Source organism: Capsella rubella, unplaced genomic scaffold, assembly GCF_000375325.1.
Source record: "Capsella rubella cultivar Monte Gargano unplaced genomic scaffold, Caprub1_0 scaffold_3, whole genome shotgun sequence".
Taxonomy (NCBI): domain Eukaryota; kingdom Viridiplantae; phylum Streptophyta; class Magnoliopsida; order Brassicales; family Brassicaceae; genus Capsella; species Capsella rubella.
In genome coordinates, this window is record NW_006238921.1 from 13,525,829 (window position 1) to 13,543,422 (window position 17,594).

The following is a 17,594-nucleotide window of genomic DNA, read 5'->3' on the forward strand; positions in this document are numbered from 1 at the left end:
ATGAAGAGGCTAAAAGGGTTTATAGAGAATTCGAAGCTTACAGTAATATTAAAGATTCAACAATGGCGAAAATGTCAGATGTTTTACAGGATTTGGTAGTGGAAGTTCTCAGTAAGATTCCGTTGACATCTCTTAGAGCAGTGCGATTGACTTGCAAAAAATGGAACGATGTATCCAAAGATCGGAGCTTTATAAAGAAGCAAATCGGCGAAGCAAAGAAGAAGCAAGTGAATGAGTTTGAGGTGATCATGATAACGAATTTCAAGGTTTATCTAATGAGTGTCGATCTCCACAGCCATGTTGATCCATCAATTACGCCTAAAGGTACACTTACTAGCCTAAACGATGAAGTCAATGATATAAGAAGAGTATTTCACTGCGATGGTCTACTCTTATGCATCACCAAAGACCTCAACTTTAGGCTTGTGGTTTGGAACCCTTATTTTGGGCAAACTAAGTGGATCAAACCCAGAAATTGTTACCATAGATTGGACAATTACGCTCTTGGGTATGACGAGAATAAGAAGTACAAAGTCTTGAGATTTGTGGATGATTCTAACGCCTATAGGGTAGAGGAACGAATTTGTGTGTTTGAACTCTATAGTTTTGAGTCTGATTTATGGAAGGTTGTTCTTAATGTCAGTCCTGAGTGGGAGATGAAGTTTTGTTCCCGAGGCTTGTCTGTAAAAGGCAATACTTACTGGTATGCTACGGATCATCTTGATGAGGATGTTGATTTCTTGATCTGTTTCGATTTCACAGCTGAGAGATTTGGGCCGCGTCTGCCTCTGCCTTTTAACGCTTCTGCTTCTAATGAAGATATTGTTACTCTCTCTAATGTTGGGGAAGAGCAGTTTGCGGTTTTGTTTCAGGATGATGATACACTGAGGATGGAGATTTGGGTTACGAGTAAGGTTGAGCCTACAGAAGTGTCGTGGAACAAGTTCTTAGCGGTTGATATGAGCCCACTCATTCGTTTCGCGTTTCTGGGAGAGGCTGGGAGTTTCTTCATTGACCAAACGAAGGATGTTGCAGTGGTTTTTGATAAAGATATTGATTCTTTTTACACTCGAGGAATAGCTTACATCATTGGTAAGGAAGGATACTTCAAAAAAGTGGATCTTGGTGAAGTTGCAGACCCAAATTGTTACCCACTTGTTCTTATGTTCCAAGCTCAGTGCAAATCAGTCAGCTAACCTAACTATTTCATCTCATTTTCGATTGTATAAATATGACTATTGTTATCAGTTATCTGAAATCTCAACATGGCCTCTTACCTTCTGCTTTCTTTACTTTGTTCGTTTCATCTTTCCAACTGAGAGTTAATCAAACATACGACCTGTAAACTTTCATGTGGCTCTTTGAAATAGTCAGATGCATCTTTGAGAGCTTTCTCTTGCGCTACTAGATAGCCAAAAAGAGAGAGAGAGTAGTATGCATGACGCAATAACTCTGTTTGGACGTTATAAACATGAAAACTAATTTCAAGGAATCTTGATTTGGAATCAGCAAAGAAACCCCAAGGCCACTTACACATACAGTACATATTCCGTATCAACTCGAGACATTACATGATTCTCATAGAAACACAAACACTTCACAACAACTACTAATCCACACCTCTTTACTGTTTTACTTCTGTATCAAAAGACAAGAAGACCATACAAACAAACATAACCAATGGGCCACAGTTTCGCTTCATCAAGAAGCCTTACTAAACTTTCTTCTGTGAAGCTGCAGATCTAATGGCGGTTTTTGCAAGCGTCGAAGGCTTGAGAACACTCTTAGGGTTAATAGCCTTTCTGATCTTGAAAGCAACCCAGGCTGTGCCAATTGCATACCCTGCTGCATCGAGCCCTTCGTTTGTCGCCTCAGCCGCTTTACCTCCATACCTACATTCATCAAACCAAAATTTACATTCTTCTATTAAACACTTGCATATCCAAACGACAAAGAGTTCCAAAATCTCGAATACTCGATCTACTTACTTGTGATCAACAAGTTCGGTTGTGACAGTGGACGAGGTTGACATTACATTCCTCCCAGCTACTTCAACAGCATCACATATCTTATCTATCAAAACAAAACCAAGAGTCTTAATGATCATGAATATCTAAAGATGGCCACATAACGTCGGGTAATGTCGAGTTAAGTACATTATATGAAAAGATTAGAGGAACTTACTGAATCCGTCAAGAGATGCAAGGACGACTTCTCCAGGAAGAAGGCTAAAGAATTTCTTTCCTACTTTGTTATTAGCCACTGCATTTGTGAAGAATCCAGAAACTTTAAGAACTCCAGAGAGCATGCTGTTTGCCACATTCTCTGTCATTTTGGTCATCCTCTTCACTCTGCATAGGCAATAAACATAATGAGACACCAATACACATAACTATAAGCCACAATAATGACATTTAACAAGCCAATATGTAGCATTGTCATGTTGGAACACAGATAGTCTCAGCAATCAAAAAACTCATCACTCATGTCCCAAAAACAGGACATACTATTTAAAGACGTCCACACAAGATTCTTCTATCTGTCTAGACACTTTCCTAAAATAGAAATCACATTCCACCACACAATTACAAAAAACAAAAACCTTCCCTTTTTGCATAAAATAGCTAAGAAACACTACAACCCTCTCGAAGCAGACACAAGGAAGCACATAAAATGAATCAGACATAACAAGGAACCACATTAGACATAACATACCTCTTGATTCTTTTCAAAGTGTCAGGGTGAACTTCACTCTCCTTCTCAGCCTTTGACAACCTCCGTTTCATAAAACCATTACCCCAAATAAGCCTATCCATAGTCACATCACCACACCAAAGAATCCCTTTAATCAAATGACCAGAGCCAGTAGCAATCAGCTTAGCCGCCTTCCCACTATAATCCTCCACATTGGGAGCTAAAGTCGTCCAATAAGCCGAACATTGCCTCTCCACAACCTCTTTCTTCTCACCGGTAAGCTCCACCGGAGACGTCTCCCTCGCCACCGTCACATCCAAAACCTTTTCCCCTGCTTCTTTGGCTTCCTCTGACACTTGCTGCACCGTGAAACAACTGTAATCCTCCAAGATCTTCTCAAGCTCCACCAGCAAATGCTCTTGACCTTTAGAAGCAATGGTAAGTCCGTAGTTCAACATCTCGTTAGTGTTCTTACTTCCATCTCCGTCTTCTTCATCGCTTGTAGGTCGGAGCGTGAAGAAGTAATGAGACTCGTCGACCTTGACCGAGTTCTCGTCCTTAGTCAACGGCCATTGGATCTCATCGGAAACACTAGCGAGAACAGCGACAACGTTCTCTCCTTGAACAATACGGGTGATGGAAAGATCGCCGCACGCGAGCTCTACGCTGTAAGATTTGTCGATCAAGTGAAGAATCGCGCCGGAGATTTTCAGAATCACTTCCTCCGTCGCTGCGGGAGGAGCAGAGACGGAGGAGGAATTAGTCTCCGGTTGCTCAGGGAAGAGATTACGAGCGAGATCATTCATATCGAGAGAAGGGTAGAGATTATTATTAGTAGAAGAAGAGCTAGGGTTACGAGGAGCTTCGGGATTCGATGTGTCAACAGTAGGGTAAAGAGAGGAAGCTTGCTTGTTGTCGCCTGAGGAATCCATTGTCGCCGGAGTTTTGAAATCGGAGAAGATTGAAGAATGAGGAATGAAGAAGACTTGGTCCGGTTGATAAAGATATTTATGGGAAGAAGGACAGGGACGGAGTAAAAGTTAAAGTATCTGTGTCTCTGTCAGGTATGTTGTCATGGTGGAGACGTGGAGGTTGCGAGTAAGTAACGCGTGTCTCCGGTTTATACCGGTTCGGTTTGTTACTTAGCCTTGTCGACATCATTTTTCCCGCGCTGTTACCCGGTTAAGTTTTCTTATGTCGGTCGTCCATTTATCTCGGAAATTGCATTTTACTCATAAAGAGACTGTCCTGAAAAAAAAAAAAAAAAAAAAAACTAAAACTGTACTGGTAGACGTTAGTAATTTAATAACTAAATTTTTATATTTATTTCAAATGAGCGTTTTTAAAACAAAACTAACATAAAATTACAGTGAAGTTTGTTGTCCTGCAAAATAATCGAATTATAAGTATCGAATCAAAACTGAACTAAAACAAATCAAACAAAACTAAAACGAGTACAAAAATCTAGTGAATAGTAAACTTGAAAACCGCGGGAGCTAAAACCAAACTAAAAATCAAATAGATATTTGAAATACCCAATTATAGAACGACAATAATAATTATATTTAGACTTTGTATAACTTAATAACCAAAATTTCAATTACAATTTATAAATCAATAAATATTATACTTTATACTAAAATAATCAAAATATCTAAAATTACCAGCTAAAATAACTAATAACCAAAATATTTAGAATTTTTTGACATATTTTTCAATATTAAATCAAATTATAGTAATATTTAATTAGTTGAAAATAAAAGTTACTATTGCAGATATAAAAACTAAATCAAAAATAACCGAAACCGAACTAAACTTTAAACGAAAAGCTAAATTAATCAAATTGATCTTAAACTCTTATACACGCAATATTTGGAGCCGAACCGAATATCCGAATGCCCAGAGTTTGTAATAAAATAACAACTGTTCAGGTGAATTGAATAAAGTGGGAAATATATATATACTTCCACATATTTAGGACACAAGACTGACTCTGTTAGAATTTGACTTTTGTTATCTTTTTCTTTAATCAGCAGGTGTCAAAGCAACTGGAGCCATGGTGTGAACTTAAAGACAAAGTGGTTCTTGTGACAGGTGCTTCCTCTGCTATAGGAAAAGAGCTATGTTTGATCTAGGTAAAGCTGGCTGTAAGATTGTTGCAGCAGTTCGTCGTGTGGATCGTCTCAAATCACTCTGCTCTGAAATCAACAGTTTCAATCCACGCGGAATCCAAGCTGCAGCTCTTGAGCTAGACGTTTCATCAGACGCAGCCACCATTCAAAAAGCTGTGAAGGAAGCTTGGGAGATCTTCGGAAAGATCGATGCGTTGATCAACAACGCCGGGTTTAGAGGCAATGTCAGGTCGAGTTTGGATTTGTCAGAAGACGAGTGGGACAAAGTCTTCAAGACCAACTTAACCGGGACTTGGTTAGTCTCCAAATACATATGCGTTTTAATGCGTGACGCTAAACATGGTGGTTCGGTTATAAACATATCATCAGTCTCTGGACTACACCGCGGTCTTGTGCCTGGTGGAATCGCGTATGCATGTTCTAAAGGTGGTGTTGACACCATGACAAGGATGATGGCTCTTGAGTTAGGTGTTTACAAGATCAGAGTGAACTCCATTGCACCGGGGCTTTTGAAGTCAGAGATCACACATGGTCTTATGGAGAAAGAGTGGCTCAAGACCGTTACCGAACGGACTGTCCCCTTATAGGTACAGCAGACCATGGATCCGGGGCTTACTTCTCTCGTTCGCTATCTCATTCACGACCCAAAATATAATGTGTTTTATAGCAATAATAAGTGAATACATTTACACATTCCCTTTTATAATCTATAATACATTAACATGGTTATAGTTGGATATTATGAATCAGAGCTCATCGTATTTGAGTTGCTTGTGTTCCACTATAACTGGAAAACTCTTGTTGACCCAAGCAATGTAACCACCGTCCATGTTTTTTACAGTCTTGAAGCCCTATCACATGATCAAAACAATCCCATTAACTCTCATCAGTAAACTCAGATCTATTCAAAAAACAGACATTACTAGATCAGATCCAGATCCTCTGTTTTTAATTCAAATGTTCTTGAATCTTTTGGTACTTACAGAAGAGACAAGAACTTTGGTAGCATACAGTGATCTAACTCCAGATTTACAACCCTGCAAAAGAAGATTAAAACAACAGATCCAGAGATTTGAGTAACGTGAGATGTACTTCATATGATCAGAACAAGAGTCAAGTGTATTATTACCACGACGAGACGATCGGTTTGGTTGCAGACAGATGAAACATGTTTCAAAAAATTAGGGTTAATCACTTGACCATGTGGTGTATATAACCAGTATGGAACATTGAAGACTTTCTCTGAATCAACATGGCCTTTCTCGAATTCTTCAACAGTTCTGTGTCAAACAGCTCTCAAATTTCAGAAAACCATCGAACATAAAGATATGATTCCCTATGAAATTATGAAAGGTTTTAAACTTATACCTGACATCAAGAAAAGTGTAGCCAGAATCAAGAAGCTTCTGAGCTTGCCTCACATCGATCGTAATATTAGCTTCTGGTTCTGTGTTTGAGAAACTCGTGCGATAAAGATAAACATAAACAACGAAAAGAAGAAGAAAAGATCTTATAACGTGTGAAGAAACCATTTTGTAATATTGGTAATTTAGAGATTGAAGTTATATTTATTAACCATGCCGTTGGATTCGAGTACTCTGTTTTCATTTTGGCGGCTGTGGTGTATACGTGGCATATCCGCCGTTGGATTCATTTACCTGTTGTATTTAATTCTTCCTTTTGTTTTACTGATTTATAAAGTTTGGCTTAATTATTTTGTTTAAACCTTAAATTTACGCTATTTACCTTATTTTTGTGAATTTTTTCCTTCATAAACGCTAATTTAACTTTCACGTTTCTTCTCTTAAAAAGAATCACATAAAATGAAAAAAAAATAAAAAAAATTAAAAACTAAAACGACAAAAATAAAAAAAGGTCGGTGGCGTATTGAGATCACCAAAGTCCACTCCACACCCAAGAAACCGCAACAGCCAAAACGCCTAATGGTAACGCAACTGCTTTTGTAGCTGACGCGTCGAAAACGCTAACCGCCTCCGGTTTCGGACGCGGTGGTGCACTCTCCATCACTCTGAAAACAAGCAATTGAATTAATAATCAAGCCTTGGAGAATTTTAAAAATGCAATTTTCATATTTGAAATCAATATTAATTTCCAAAAAAACAAAAAAAAAAATTTGAAATGAAGGTTAATAACCAAAAACAACAATTTCCCCAAGATTAAGTTTAACATTTTTAAAAAATCTAACTTCCCTTTTTATTCAAAATATTAATATTCCTTATTTCTTAAATTAATAACAAAATCTTACTTTGAAGAAGTTGAAGGACAAAATGTGATGACGTAATCAGCACCGGAGCAAGTAAAGGTACTTGTTCCGTCGTCGTAAGCGTAACTATAAGCCGTCGGACAAGCTTTCTTAAACAAGCCAGAGTACTCACTCGGTTTACACGTGTCCGGCGTCGCAAACGCGCCGCTACAGCAATACTCCGGCGTTCCGAACGCCTCGCAAGCGCTCTTACACGCTACAGCAGTCGTTCCAGCCGCTTCAACCGTTACTTTCAGCTGTTCCGGACAGACGCTGTTTAAATCCACCGCGCAGCCCGTGACGTTGCACTTACCGGCTCCGGTGGCTCCGCCGCTAGGGACGATTGTCATTGGTACGTTGTAACCGTCCACGAGGCTGACGTCGTAAAAATCGAGATTATCTGCGCCGTTGAGTGTGAATTCGGCTAATGTAGCTGGAGGGTTTGCTCCGGCGCCAGAGCACTCGATTTGGGACGAGCCACAGTCGCCGGTGACGCAACTGAATCTCCCGGTGGTTTCGTTTTGGTTGCAGAGTGTGCGTCCCCATATGCGGCCGGACCAAGCAGCGGGCATGGAGATGAGTCGTGACTCGGCAGAGTTGAGGGAGAAACCAGTGGTAGGTAATGCAGCGGTGCCGGCACCGGAAAGAAGTCCCGGCCAGACAGTGTAGCTGCACTGGTTTACTACGGTGAAAGTGGTGGAGGAGGTACCATTGATGAGAAACAGAACCACGAAGAGAAAGGAAGAGACTTTAGCCAAAACCATTGTCGCAATGAGATGTTGTATGAGGTTTGGAGATTATGTTTATATAAGAGAATTAGGGATCTGTGTAATGGAAAGTTTCATATAATCAATTCGGCCATTGTAGAACCCCATACATGTTCACTGATCTTTTCCCTTTATTTCAGCAATAAATTTTGAAAAGAAAAGGAAATTGCGAATCAAGTTATAATTGATTGAATTTCCTTTATTTCTACAATTTTACATTTTTTGTGTTTGTGCTGTTTGTTGATAGTTTCCCTAAATTCAAAACTAGAAATTAAGATAAGGATTAGAGGATTAAAAAAGCGATATCTTTTGTTAAGAAAAAAGTTAAGTTTCACTTTTTGCTTAAAGGTAAGGTGTTGGGGTTGGTCAACGACAATTGAAGCTTGTCCTTTGGGAATGTTAAGTCAACTCAGTTGGTTCCTTCTTTGTTTCAACTCACATGTGTATTATTGGCTATCAAATCTAATTCAATAGTTCTGGATTATGAAGATCAACTTGGTATAATCAGTACTGATACAGGTTAAAGTAACCCCATTTGTAAGAGACGATTTCCCAAGAACAATCTCTCCACAAAAGAGTAACCAAGTTAAGCAACAAGTATCAATCTTGGTATACAGAAGTGACCATAACAGATTACAGACTAGACTAGATCTTTATCTCCATCACACAGATTGTAAAGAAAGAAAAGAAACTGCAACTAAAGCAATCACACATATCATTCGAAGTCTCAAACTTATGGCATCAACAAAAAGCAGTGAATAGGTTTTGCAAAAACAAGTCATAAGAGCGATAGAAGAAGTAAGAACAACTCCAAAAAGTAACATCCTAAAAGAGAGTAGCAACCACATTATAGTAACGAGCATTAGGTAGAGAGATTAATAGAGAAACAAAGAGGTATATGAACATTACTCTTCTTTGTTGTTAAGCAACCGAAGAACATTCCCTTGCAAAGTGACCTCCCTTGCCGCACTTGAAGCAGTTGCTACTGCCACCGCCTCCACGACCACCGCCGCTGCTTCCTCCTCTACGATCACAGTCACGAGCCAAATGGCCAGTTACTCCACATTCGTAACAAGAACCAGCACCACCACCACCACCAGAAGGTTTCTTGCTGGTGCAGACTCTAGCAATATGGCCAACTCCGCCACAGGTATAGCAAGTGTTTCCACCACCACCGCCACCACCAAAGATTTCACCACCGTTTTGCCTACAATCCCTAGCGAAATGTCCCACACCACCACACAAGTAGCATTCATCACCGCCGGATCCACGACCACCACCACCACCACCTCCATACCTATTTCCACCGGATCCACCACGACAATCCTTTGCCAAATGACCAACCTCTCCGCAACTGTAACACGGACCGCCACCACCGCCGCCGCCGCCTCCACTGTTTCCACCACCGCTCTGCCTACAATCCCTAGCAAAGTGCCCCACATCACCACATTTGTAACATTCACCTTCTCCGCCGCCAGATCTACGAACAGCACCACCTCCAAAGCTTCTCCCACCACCGCCATCGGCACAATCCTTAGCCATATGACCAATCTCACCGCAATTAAAACAACTACCGCCGCTTCCACGGGAACTATTCTCCTTCTTGTTAAGAGAACCGCCGCCGGGAGCAGTGACATCAATGGCCTTAGTCTTCCCATCGCTTCCAAGCGTGATTGCGTACTCAACTGATTCACCAACAGTCAAGCTACGGAAACCATCAGAGACAATTGAAGATTGATGAACAAAAAGCTCATCGCCGCCATCATCAGGAGTAATAAAACCATAGCCTTTCCCATCGCTAAACCAGTTAACCTTTCCGGTAGATCTCGCCGCCGATTGATCTTCCATCGCCATTAGATCAGAGAGAGAGAGAAAGAAACGGTTTAAAAGAAACTCGAAGCCGTTCGGTAGTACAGAGAGTTCGATCGTACAGATAGAGAGAGAGGGGAAAGTGAAACAAACCAAAAAGGGTGAAAAAGAAAACCCTAAACTGCGAGATCTATTGCCTTTAACTTCGAATTTGACATTAACATTCGCCACGTCAGCTCCCTTATCTATCGGCGGTTGTTACACGTGTGAAATTTTGGATCAGGCCCATGTTCCAACTTATGAATTGGGCCTTTTCATTTAAGGCCTTATTTCTTCTTCTTTTTCCGAGCAAACCTCATAAAACTTTTTTTTTTTTTTTTGAACAAACATAAAACTTTTCTTGTTTGGTCTTTGCATAGTTTAGTGAATTGAAAATTGTTTTCACATAAAAGTTAGATTTTGTCAAACAAGAAAAGTTCATGGGATGCAAGCAAAAAGTATTTAAAAACATGATAAATGTCAACTAAGAAAAGAATCTTGTCTAAATTATTGGTTTCTTATCCTTAGGGCAGCTCCACTCGAGCTTTTTATCAGGGTACTTATATTTGATATGGGCCCAAATTAAATGATAAAACATTGAGTAAGTCCCAATTGTAAAAGGATAGTTACCTCTAATAGCAACTTAAGAAACCAGTAAGCAACGGGTGGCAATATATAGCAGTATATAATTGGCTGATGAAAAAAAAAAATATATATATATATATAATTAATTAATTATATTTTGTATTAATTTTAGGTACCTCACATGAGGTCCTCCACTAAAGATGGTCTTAGGGATTTGGAATAGAGACACCAACATGTTAGTCCAAGGATGAAATAAACTCCATCGATGGTGTTGATTAGTGAGCTCGTCACAAAGGGGGAATATCAAAGTGTTTGTTAAGGGTCGGGCTAAAAGGCTCGTCTTATTAATCGGAGATCGGCAATCTACAATAGTGAATGAGTACAAAAATTGTTCGACACTAAGTCTGCTAAAAGACGAGCTCTCTGATGTATTTCTTGTCCTCTTTAATATACGCGATGTCTTGTCACATCAAATTCTTTTTCTTTTATAGATGGATGATGTGACAAGACACCGTTTTTAGGTCAGAATCTGGTGGGCCGATTGTTATGGGCCATCTGTCCACAAACCGGATCCAAGTTGGACCGTCATGTTGAATTGATCATCTCTCGTCGTCTTGTGTGGACTGGTGCCACGTCATCCATTTCTATTCGGGCCGAACAGATAAAAGTGGAGGGGACTCACAAAATGAGGCCCATATCCAACATATGGGATAATACTCCGGAGTTTCACCACTTTTTAGTCCATCATTACAAGACTTGATCATATCTACAATGTTTTTTGTTCACCGACTTTGCAGATCTTAACACAATTTAAACCAGAGTCATCTTCTGTATTTTGATGTGACTTGGATTCTCAAACCAAGTAGTGCTAATTTTAGTTAGTCGGTGCACACAAATAGTTACATTTATTAAACATCAAATTTTGTTTATTGGTTACTGTAATATGTAGAAAAACTATTTATCAATTCGGAAGAAAACAAACAAACAAAAAAAGAATTAGCAAAGGCGCGTTTATCCTACGTGGCATGGTAAGACGGTGCTACTGCTGCTGATCGGCGAATATGATTGGCCAAGCTAAGCAAACTAATCATCGAGATTTAGGATTTACAATCGATTATTTCTGGATTTGCACTAATTACAATTAGAAGCACTTTTTTAAAACTTAACTGTTTCATCAACCACCGAGTCCACTCGTTACCAACACTGATCGGTTTCCCAATTCCGTCCGGCGTAACCGGCGAATCCAGAAACACCGACGGTTAACGGCCGGGTCCGACCAAGTATCCTCCGATCATAAACGGCGCGTTTCTCAGGATCCGAGAGCGTACAATACGCGGCGTGGATCTTCATGAAATCGTCCGCCGACGAGTTATTATTGTTCCGACCATTACCCGCCACATCGGGATGGCAGATCCGAGCTAGTCGCCGGTAAGCCGATTTGATCTCTTTACTCGTCGAGCCGGCGGGGATTTCGAGGATCTCGTAGAGAGACGCGGTCGCTGAAAAACGTCGGCGTAATCGATCGTCTGCGCAAGTGTAGGATGATGATGCGGTGGTTGCGGAAAGAGACGGCGAGATCCGGGAAACGCGTGACGACGACGGTGGTGAAATTGCAGAGAGTGGCCGAGAAGGAGAAGAAGAAGAAGAAGAGAGGAATGGAGGAATTAACAAGGTTGAAGAAGAAGAGAGCATTGCCAAACGACGGCGTTTTTGGGTTTTTTTTTTTTTTTTTTTCAGTTCTGATTTGGGTTTGTGTGATTTGAGGGAAGGAGATGAGAGATTAGAGAGTTGTATTTATAGTGCTAAGAGATTAGAGAGGTTAATTTGATTTGATGAAATTGTGAGTTCAAAATAAATAATATCTTGGTCGGGTTAAGCAATAAACGGAACCGGGTTGGGTTGGTTTTGGATATTTGGGGGGAAGCTGAGTCAGACGGAAAAGGCTTATCCAGTTGGAAATGTTGTGATTGGAGAAGCGATAAGATTCAACGAACTATAGGATTTTGAGCACAGTTGCATTCATGTTATATAATTTTTCATCTAACCATAAATAAATAAATAACCAAAAATCGTCATTCAACATAATTTACTGTGGTAATAACTTTTTTGCTCTTTTTTTTTTCTTGTTTTTGGTATATAATGAAATTCCAAATCTTCAATATATATTTCGTCTAAATTAGGAAAAAAATAATTAAAAATCACATTTCATAATTGAAGAAAATAATAGAAACCAGATAATTTATTTAAAAATCTCTTTAAATATTAATATTTTTAATTGTATATATTTTTAGTATGTAAATTTCAAAATATTTTTCATGTATTTTAATGATTAATATATATTTATATGTATATATAAAGTGTAGAGCTTTAGGTAGACATTATCCATTTATGATGTGATGTGTATATGTAAATATATATAATTTATACCTGTATTTTCTAAAATCAGTTTTTTTTTCTTTTGATAAATAAATCAGTATTTTATTTTGTATTTCTTCTATTTTATACGGATAATATTATCCAACTATAATTTTTCTAAAATTCGTTGTTAAGAGTCCAACATTTTGGACTTCACGATGTATCTTTTATGGTTACTTAGTTTGGTGTTTTCCAGTCATAATGGTGTAATGTTGTATTATGTTTAGGAGGATTCTATTAGTTTTTGACGTTTATTATAAAATAGCATATGTTAAAAATACAAAAAAAAGACGGATAATACAATTTTTTACCAAAAAAAGGGTTATATAGACTATTTGTTTTGCATTATAGACATCCAAAATTTTCAGAAAATACCAAAAAGAATTAGCTCTAATAAATCTTTAATCAAATATAACTCGGAAACCCAATTTTTTTTTTTTTTTTTAAAAGAGATGTTCTCTCCAATTTTGATAGTCCACTTGACCACTTAAAGAGTTCTAACTTCTACCTAAATTGATCATTATACCTAAATTAATCATTCAAAGTTTCAAAACACCAAAAACATACATACAAAACATTGGTTTGGCCTTTACGTGTGACATCTCTCTCACCGAAACATCGGTTTTAAAAGAAGAAAAAAAGCCAAATGCAATGCACTTTTCTATTGATCCATTATAATTAAGTTTTCCTTTTCTTTGTTAATGTATAGTTTATGATAATGCACTTTTTAATTATAAGTTTGTAAACATAAAAAAAAAGTATATAAACGTGGTTTTTGGCCTTTGCGTGTTCCCATCTCTCTCGTCCTAAGACCATCCTCAATGGGGTATCTTATGAGGCTAAGATACCCCCACTTTTTCAAAGAAAATATCTTATATAAGGATTTTTTTTGAAAAAGTGGGGGTATCTTAGCTTCCTAAGATACCCCCATTGATGATGCCCTAACTTCCTAATATATAGAACGCGCTTCTTCTTTAGTCTTGTCACAACAATTATGATCAATAAAACAAAGCCAAATTCAATGCATTATTTTAGCTATTCGTAACAATTGAGTTTATTAATGTCACTTCTGAACTAATCTTCATTATTATTGTCAGAGTTTTTAGTATTTGCATCGACAACTACATGTAGCAAACTAGTATCAACACAGTGAAGTTTAAAGTTTTGTACATAGAACATACGATAAGGGAGCATTCATATGACTTCTTCTCATACCCGAAACCATGTTAAATTGCTCCAACATAGGTGATCAATGCTACTCGAACCCAAGTGGCGAAAATTGTTTATCCTTACCATTGGACAATAGCTACTTAGTTAGATTAACTAATTTACTCTAACATAATTCACAAACCCATGTTTGAACACTCTGATTTAATCATTATTGTATACACAACAATACAAAAACTCATCACTACAATTTGTGCCTAATTGACTGTATAGGTCTTTGACATTGGTTATAAAAAAAGTTTATGAAAAAATATGTTACAACAACATATGAAAACACTGCAATTAATCCCAATTTTTTTTTTTTTTTCTACACAAGGGATCCAAAAACAAATCCGACTATTTTTAGATTTTGATTCTTTTGTAATTAATCTTCTCCAAAATATTTTGCAGATTTTGTTTAGACCTTGCGAGAAATAAGATAACCAGGAGGGCTTCTAACGTTTCTTGATTTGATACTTGCAGTTCTCAAAAGTCTACGAAACTCATGGAGACTGATTTTACCATCATTGTCTATGTCTGCTTCTTCAAGAAGTGGCTCAATGGATCCTTTCAAGCCAGTATGCTGCAAAGCAAACAAAAACCAAATCCATCTTTTACTAATGTGACATCAATATGGATCAAGAAGCATATATATGATATAGTGTGTAGTACCATTCGGAGCTCCTCTGCTGTTATATATCCATCTCCATCTATGTCGAATTTTTCAAATGCTGCTCTTGATCTTTGTTGCCATTTTTCAGAATCATGTTCCTCTAATTGATTTACGTGTAGTGCAGCCGCGACAAATTCAGAGAAATCCACAAATCCATCTGTGTTACTATCAATCTGCATGGATGCAACACAAGTTAGATCATCATCAATTCATCATCATCATCATTATTAGTATGGTACTAAGTTAAATGTAAATGCATACCGCTTGAAGAATCTCGGCGACTCGTGCATCTTTTAGCTTCCAAGGATGATCTTTAGCAAGAGCCTATGGAAACAAGAATGAGATTGATGTTAGTTTTAGTATTTGCTTGATCACTTTTGCTACTTACTGAGTCATGGTTTTATTCTTTTTACTTTACCTGCCTCATCTCTTCAAGGCTAATGGCGCCATTCTTGTCAACGTCTATCGCATCAAACTGATCTCTAAGATCAGCCAACTCTTCTTCATCAAGCGTCGTTGCAAGAGCCTAAACTCACAAAACACAACTGATGAGGTTAAAATACACATCAAAACCTCAAAATGTCTTTTTCGTTAGAGTTATACCCTTAAAGCGAATTGCTTGAGGCGGCTAAATTTCACAAACTGACGCATGTTATTGAGGACAGATATGTCTATGGGAATCTCAGATGCATCTCCTCCTTCTCTAACCCATGGATGTGCTGCAACCAAAACACACTGATAATAAGAACCAAAAAATTGATTGGATATGGTGTTACACTGGTTACAAAAGTTCTTACATAGCGCTTGCGCAGCTGTTAATCGCGCTCTCGGGTCTTTTACTAACAACTTTTTGACAAAATCTTTGGCGCTGTTGCTAATGGTTGGCCACGGTTTTCTTCTGAAATCAGGTTTGTTCTTCAAGACCTATGTATACATATTTGTAAACATGTCTTCATGATTAGAGATTAATTTATGATGTCCATGATTGATATTTTCCTCAGGGAAAACTACACAAACCTCCTTGAAGATACCGTCCTCAGTCTTGTCCCAGAAGGGTCGTCTCCCGCAGAGAAGAATGTAACTGATTACACCAATACTCCACACATCTGATTCGGGTCCTGACCTCCGTTTTAACACTTCAGGTGCTACATAGTATGCGCTCCCAACGATATCATGAAACTTTTTGCCTACATTGTATCAAAACTTTTGTTATATAGCGGTTAGATCAAAGAAGTGATATATGAAAACTCACTTTGAGTATAACTTTGCAAACTAACCTGGCTTTATGAAGTCTGATAATCCAAAATCTGTAGCTTTAAGAGCCGAATCTTCATCAGTCGATTTGAACAGAAAATTCTGTTTAAGAATATGGTTGGTAAGAAAAAAAATGAACTATGATTCAGAAGATAATGATGATGGACTGTAATAAACTACCTCTGGTTTCATATCTCGGTGAACCAAACCGCGCAAATGACACTCAGCCGCAACTTTCAGCATCTGTCTCACTACCACGGCCGCATCTTTCTCGCTGTAACGGCTATCTTTCCTGAAGACAAGCAACAACAATAGCCTTAAAGACTCAAAACTAATGAGACTCTGCAACACAAATAAACAAATCATTAAATTTACCTGGCTAATATCCGATCAAGTAACTCACCACCCTCGCATAACCTGAAGAACAATATTTCCATAACTAATTAGCAACAGAGGAGACAACAATGTTAGTCCTTTTTTATCTTTCTTGTGATGCAAGGAAGGGGTTTTCACTTACTCCATGACAATATAAACAGAGTTCTTGTCTTCAAAGGCATTATAAAACCGAACCACATTTTCATGACCAGTTAAAGCTTGTAGTATCTTCACCTCTCTCTTTACATCTTCCACAGCTATCGGAATTGTCATCTGCCGCCCTCAAACCAAAATCAAGAAAACCATACCTTAGCTCAAGAAACACAAGAATCCAATTTAAAATCAGATTCCAAATGATCAAGAATCTTCATAAATAACCTTGGCTTTATCGATCTTCTTGACGGCGACACGATCACCGGTCTTTTTATCGGTAGCGACATACGTATAACCGAATTGGCCATGTCCGAGCAATTTCCCAATGGTGTAACGGTGATCAAAATCTTTAGCGTAACCAAAATCAACACGCTTACCGTAAGGGATGATCACCGCTTCTCCATGCCTCTTATTATTATTATTATTATTGCTTATAACTTTCTCTCTCCCTCTCCCGTGCGGTGGCGTTTGCCGCGTCGGCGTTTTCTTGCGTCGCGGTTGCGTTCTATGATGATCTTTTTGGATCGTAACGGCCATGAAAGAACATGGTGATTGAGGGGGTCTGTGTTTGGCCACCGTGAGAGGAGGAGGAGGATGTGGGACGGGGTTCCGGCCGCTACGGTTGTGGCCGGTGGCTTTAGCGGCGGAGGAGAAACAGAGACCCATGAGTCCCTTTTTTTTTATTCTATTGTGGGGATTACAGTTTTCTTGATCCTACGCAATGAGGATGTTTTTTTTTTTCTTAGGGGAAGGTTTGTGGCATTAATGAATGGGAAAACGAAGTCGCCATCGAAACAGCATTGCCAGAGAGAAATGTAGAGAGAGAGAGAGATAGAAGCTTCCATATGCGTTGGTCACGAAATAGACTTTTCTTGTGAGTTCAAAATATACTTTTAAGTTTTCCATTTAACATGATGTTATTTTTTTGGCAACATTATAGAGAAAAAAAATTAGAGTTTTATTAGGTTGGTTGTAAATATCAAAAACTGAGAATTTTAGGTTTTATATACTTTATTTTTTTGGAAAACACAATAGTAAAACAATAAAATACTTGGCAATTATCAAACTAAAGTAATAGATTATTAAAGTATACAAAACTCGTGAAGTCGTGTGATACGTGAGACTCCACTTGTTTATGGACCCATGGAGTTCTTGTTTAGAGCGGTTCGTAATATTTGTGATTCCATTTGTTTGTGAAGCAATATGATGATTGATGAGTTTGAGTTCTG

General features: G+C 38.3%; 8 protein-coding genes across 8 annotated transcripts; 2 read left to right on the plus strand and 6 right to left on the minus strand.

Moving 5' to 3' along the window:
- LOC17892908 (F-box protein At5g42460) lies at positions 1-1,292 on the plus strand. Its single transcript, XM_023785793.1, has one exon. It carries the CDS (start codon positions 63-65, stop codon positions 1,194-1,196), a length of 1,134 nt encoding a protein of 377 aa, XP_023641561.1. The 5' UTR covers positions 1-62; the 3' UTR covers positions 1,197-1,292.
- A 176-nt stretch (positions 1,293-1,468) lies between these two features.
- On the minus strand, positions 1,469-3,701 carry LOC17892137 (protein EARLY-RESPONSIVE TO DEHYDRATION 7, chloroplastic). Its single transcript, XM_006297612.2, has 4 exons — positions 2,716-3,701; positions 2,185-2,351; positions 1,989-2,073; positions 1,469-1,892 (listed from the first exon to the last, which is right to left on the minus strand). The coding sequence occupies exons 1-4, from the start codon at positions 3,624-3,626 to the stop codon at positions 1,715-1,717; spliced, it is 1,341 nt and encodes a 446-aa protein (XP_006297674.1). The 5' UTR covers positions 3,627-3,701; the 3' UTR covers positions 1,469-1,714.
- An 888-nt stretch (positions 3,702-4,589) lies between these two features.
- LOC17892250 (3-oxoacyl-[acyl-carrier-protein] reductase FabG) lies at positions 4,590-5,506 on the plus strand. The gene is given in 3 exon segments (XM_006299571.2): positions 4,590-4,598; positions 4,695-4,818; positions 4,821-5,506. Coding segments are annotated over 3 exon segments (819 nt in total).
- LOC17893564 (rhodanese-like domain-containing protein 17) lies at positions 5,463-6,390 on the minus strand. The gene is made up of 4 exons (XM_006300177.2): positions 6,195-6,390; positions 5,956-6,106; positions 5,810-5,863; positions 5,463-5,677 (listed from the first exon to the last, which is right to left on the minus strand). The coding sequence occupies exons 1-4, from the start codon at positions 6,356-6,358 to the stop codon at positions 5,573-5,575; spliced, it is 474 nt and encodes a 157-aa protein (XP_006300239.1). The 5' UTR covers positions 6,359-6,390; the 3' UTR covers positions 5,463-5,572.
- A 179-nt stretch (positions 6,391-6,569) lies between these two features.
- LOC17890577 (thaumatin-like protein 1) lies at positions 6,570-8,434 on the minus strand. The gene is made up of 2 exons (XM_023786013.1): positions 7,093-8,434; positions 6,570-6,855 (listed from the first exon to the last, which is right to left on the minus strand). Exons 1-2 carry the CDS (start codon positions 7,851-7,853, stop codon positions 6,720-6,722), a joined length of 897 nt encoding a protein of 298 aa, XP_023641781.1. The 5' UTR covers positions 7,854-8,434; the 3' UTR covers positions 6,570-6,719.
- A 120-nt stretch (positions 8,435-8,554) lies between these two features.
- LOC17890675 (cold shock domain-containing protein 3) lies at positions 8,555-9,850 on the minus strand. The gene has a single exon (XM_006299129.2). The coding sequence runs from the start codon at positions 9,708-9,710 to the stop codon at positions 8,778-8,780; it is 933 nt and encodes a 310-aa protein (XP_006299191.1). The 5' UTR covers positions 9,711-9,850; the 3' UTR covers positions 8,555-8,777.
- Positions 9,851-11,175: 1,325 nt separating this feature from the next.
- Positions 11,176-12,149, minus strand: LOC17891503 (chaperone protein dnaJ 11, chloroplastic). The gene has a single exon (XM_006299612.2). It carries the CDS (start codon positions 11,979-11,981, stop codon positions 11,484-11,486), a length of 498 nt encoding a protein of 165 aa, XP_006299674.1. The 5' UTR covers positions 11,982-12,149; the 3' UTR covers positions 11,176-11,483.
- A 1,916-nt stretch (positions 12,150-14,065) lies between these two features.
- LOC17893326 (calcium-dependent protein kinase 16) lies at positions 14,066-17,163 on the minus strand. Its single transcript, XM_006297248.2, has 12 exons — positions 16,591-17,163; positions 16,355-16,485; positions 16,213-16,254; positions 16,018-16,129; positions 15,861-15,939; positions 15,601-15,770; positions 15,381-15,507; positions 15,187-15,302; positions 15,002-15,109; positions 14,845-14,907; positions 14,583-14,756; positions 14,066-14,493 (listed from the first exon to the last, which is right to left on the minus strand). Exons 1-12 carry the CDS (start codon positions 17,029-17,031, stop codon positions 14,329-14,331), a joined length of 1,728 nt encoding a protein of 575 aa, XP_006297310.1. The 5' UTR covers positions 17,032-17,163; the 3' UTR covers positions 14,066-14,328.
- Between the last annotated feature and the right edge of the window lie 431 nt (positions 17,164-17,594).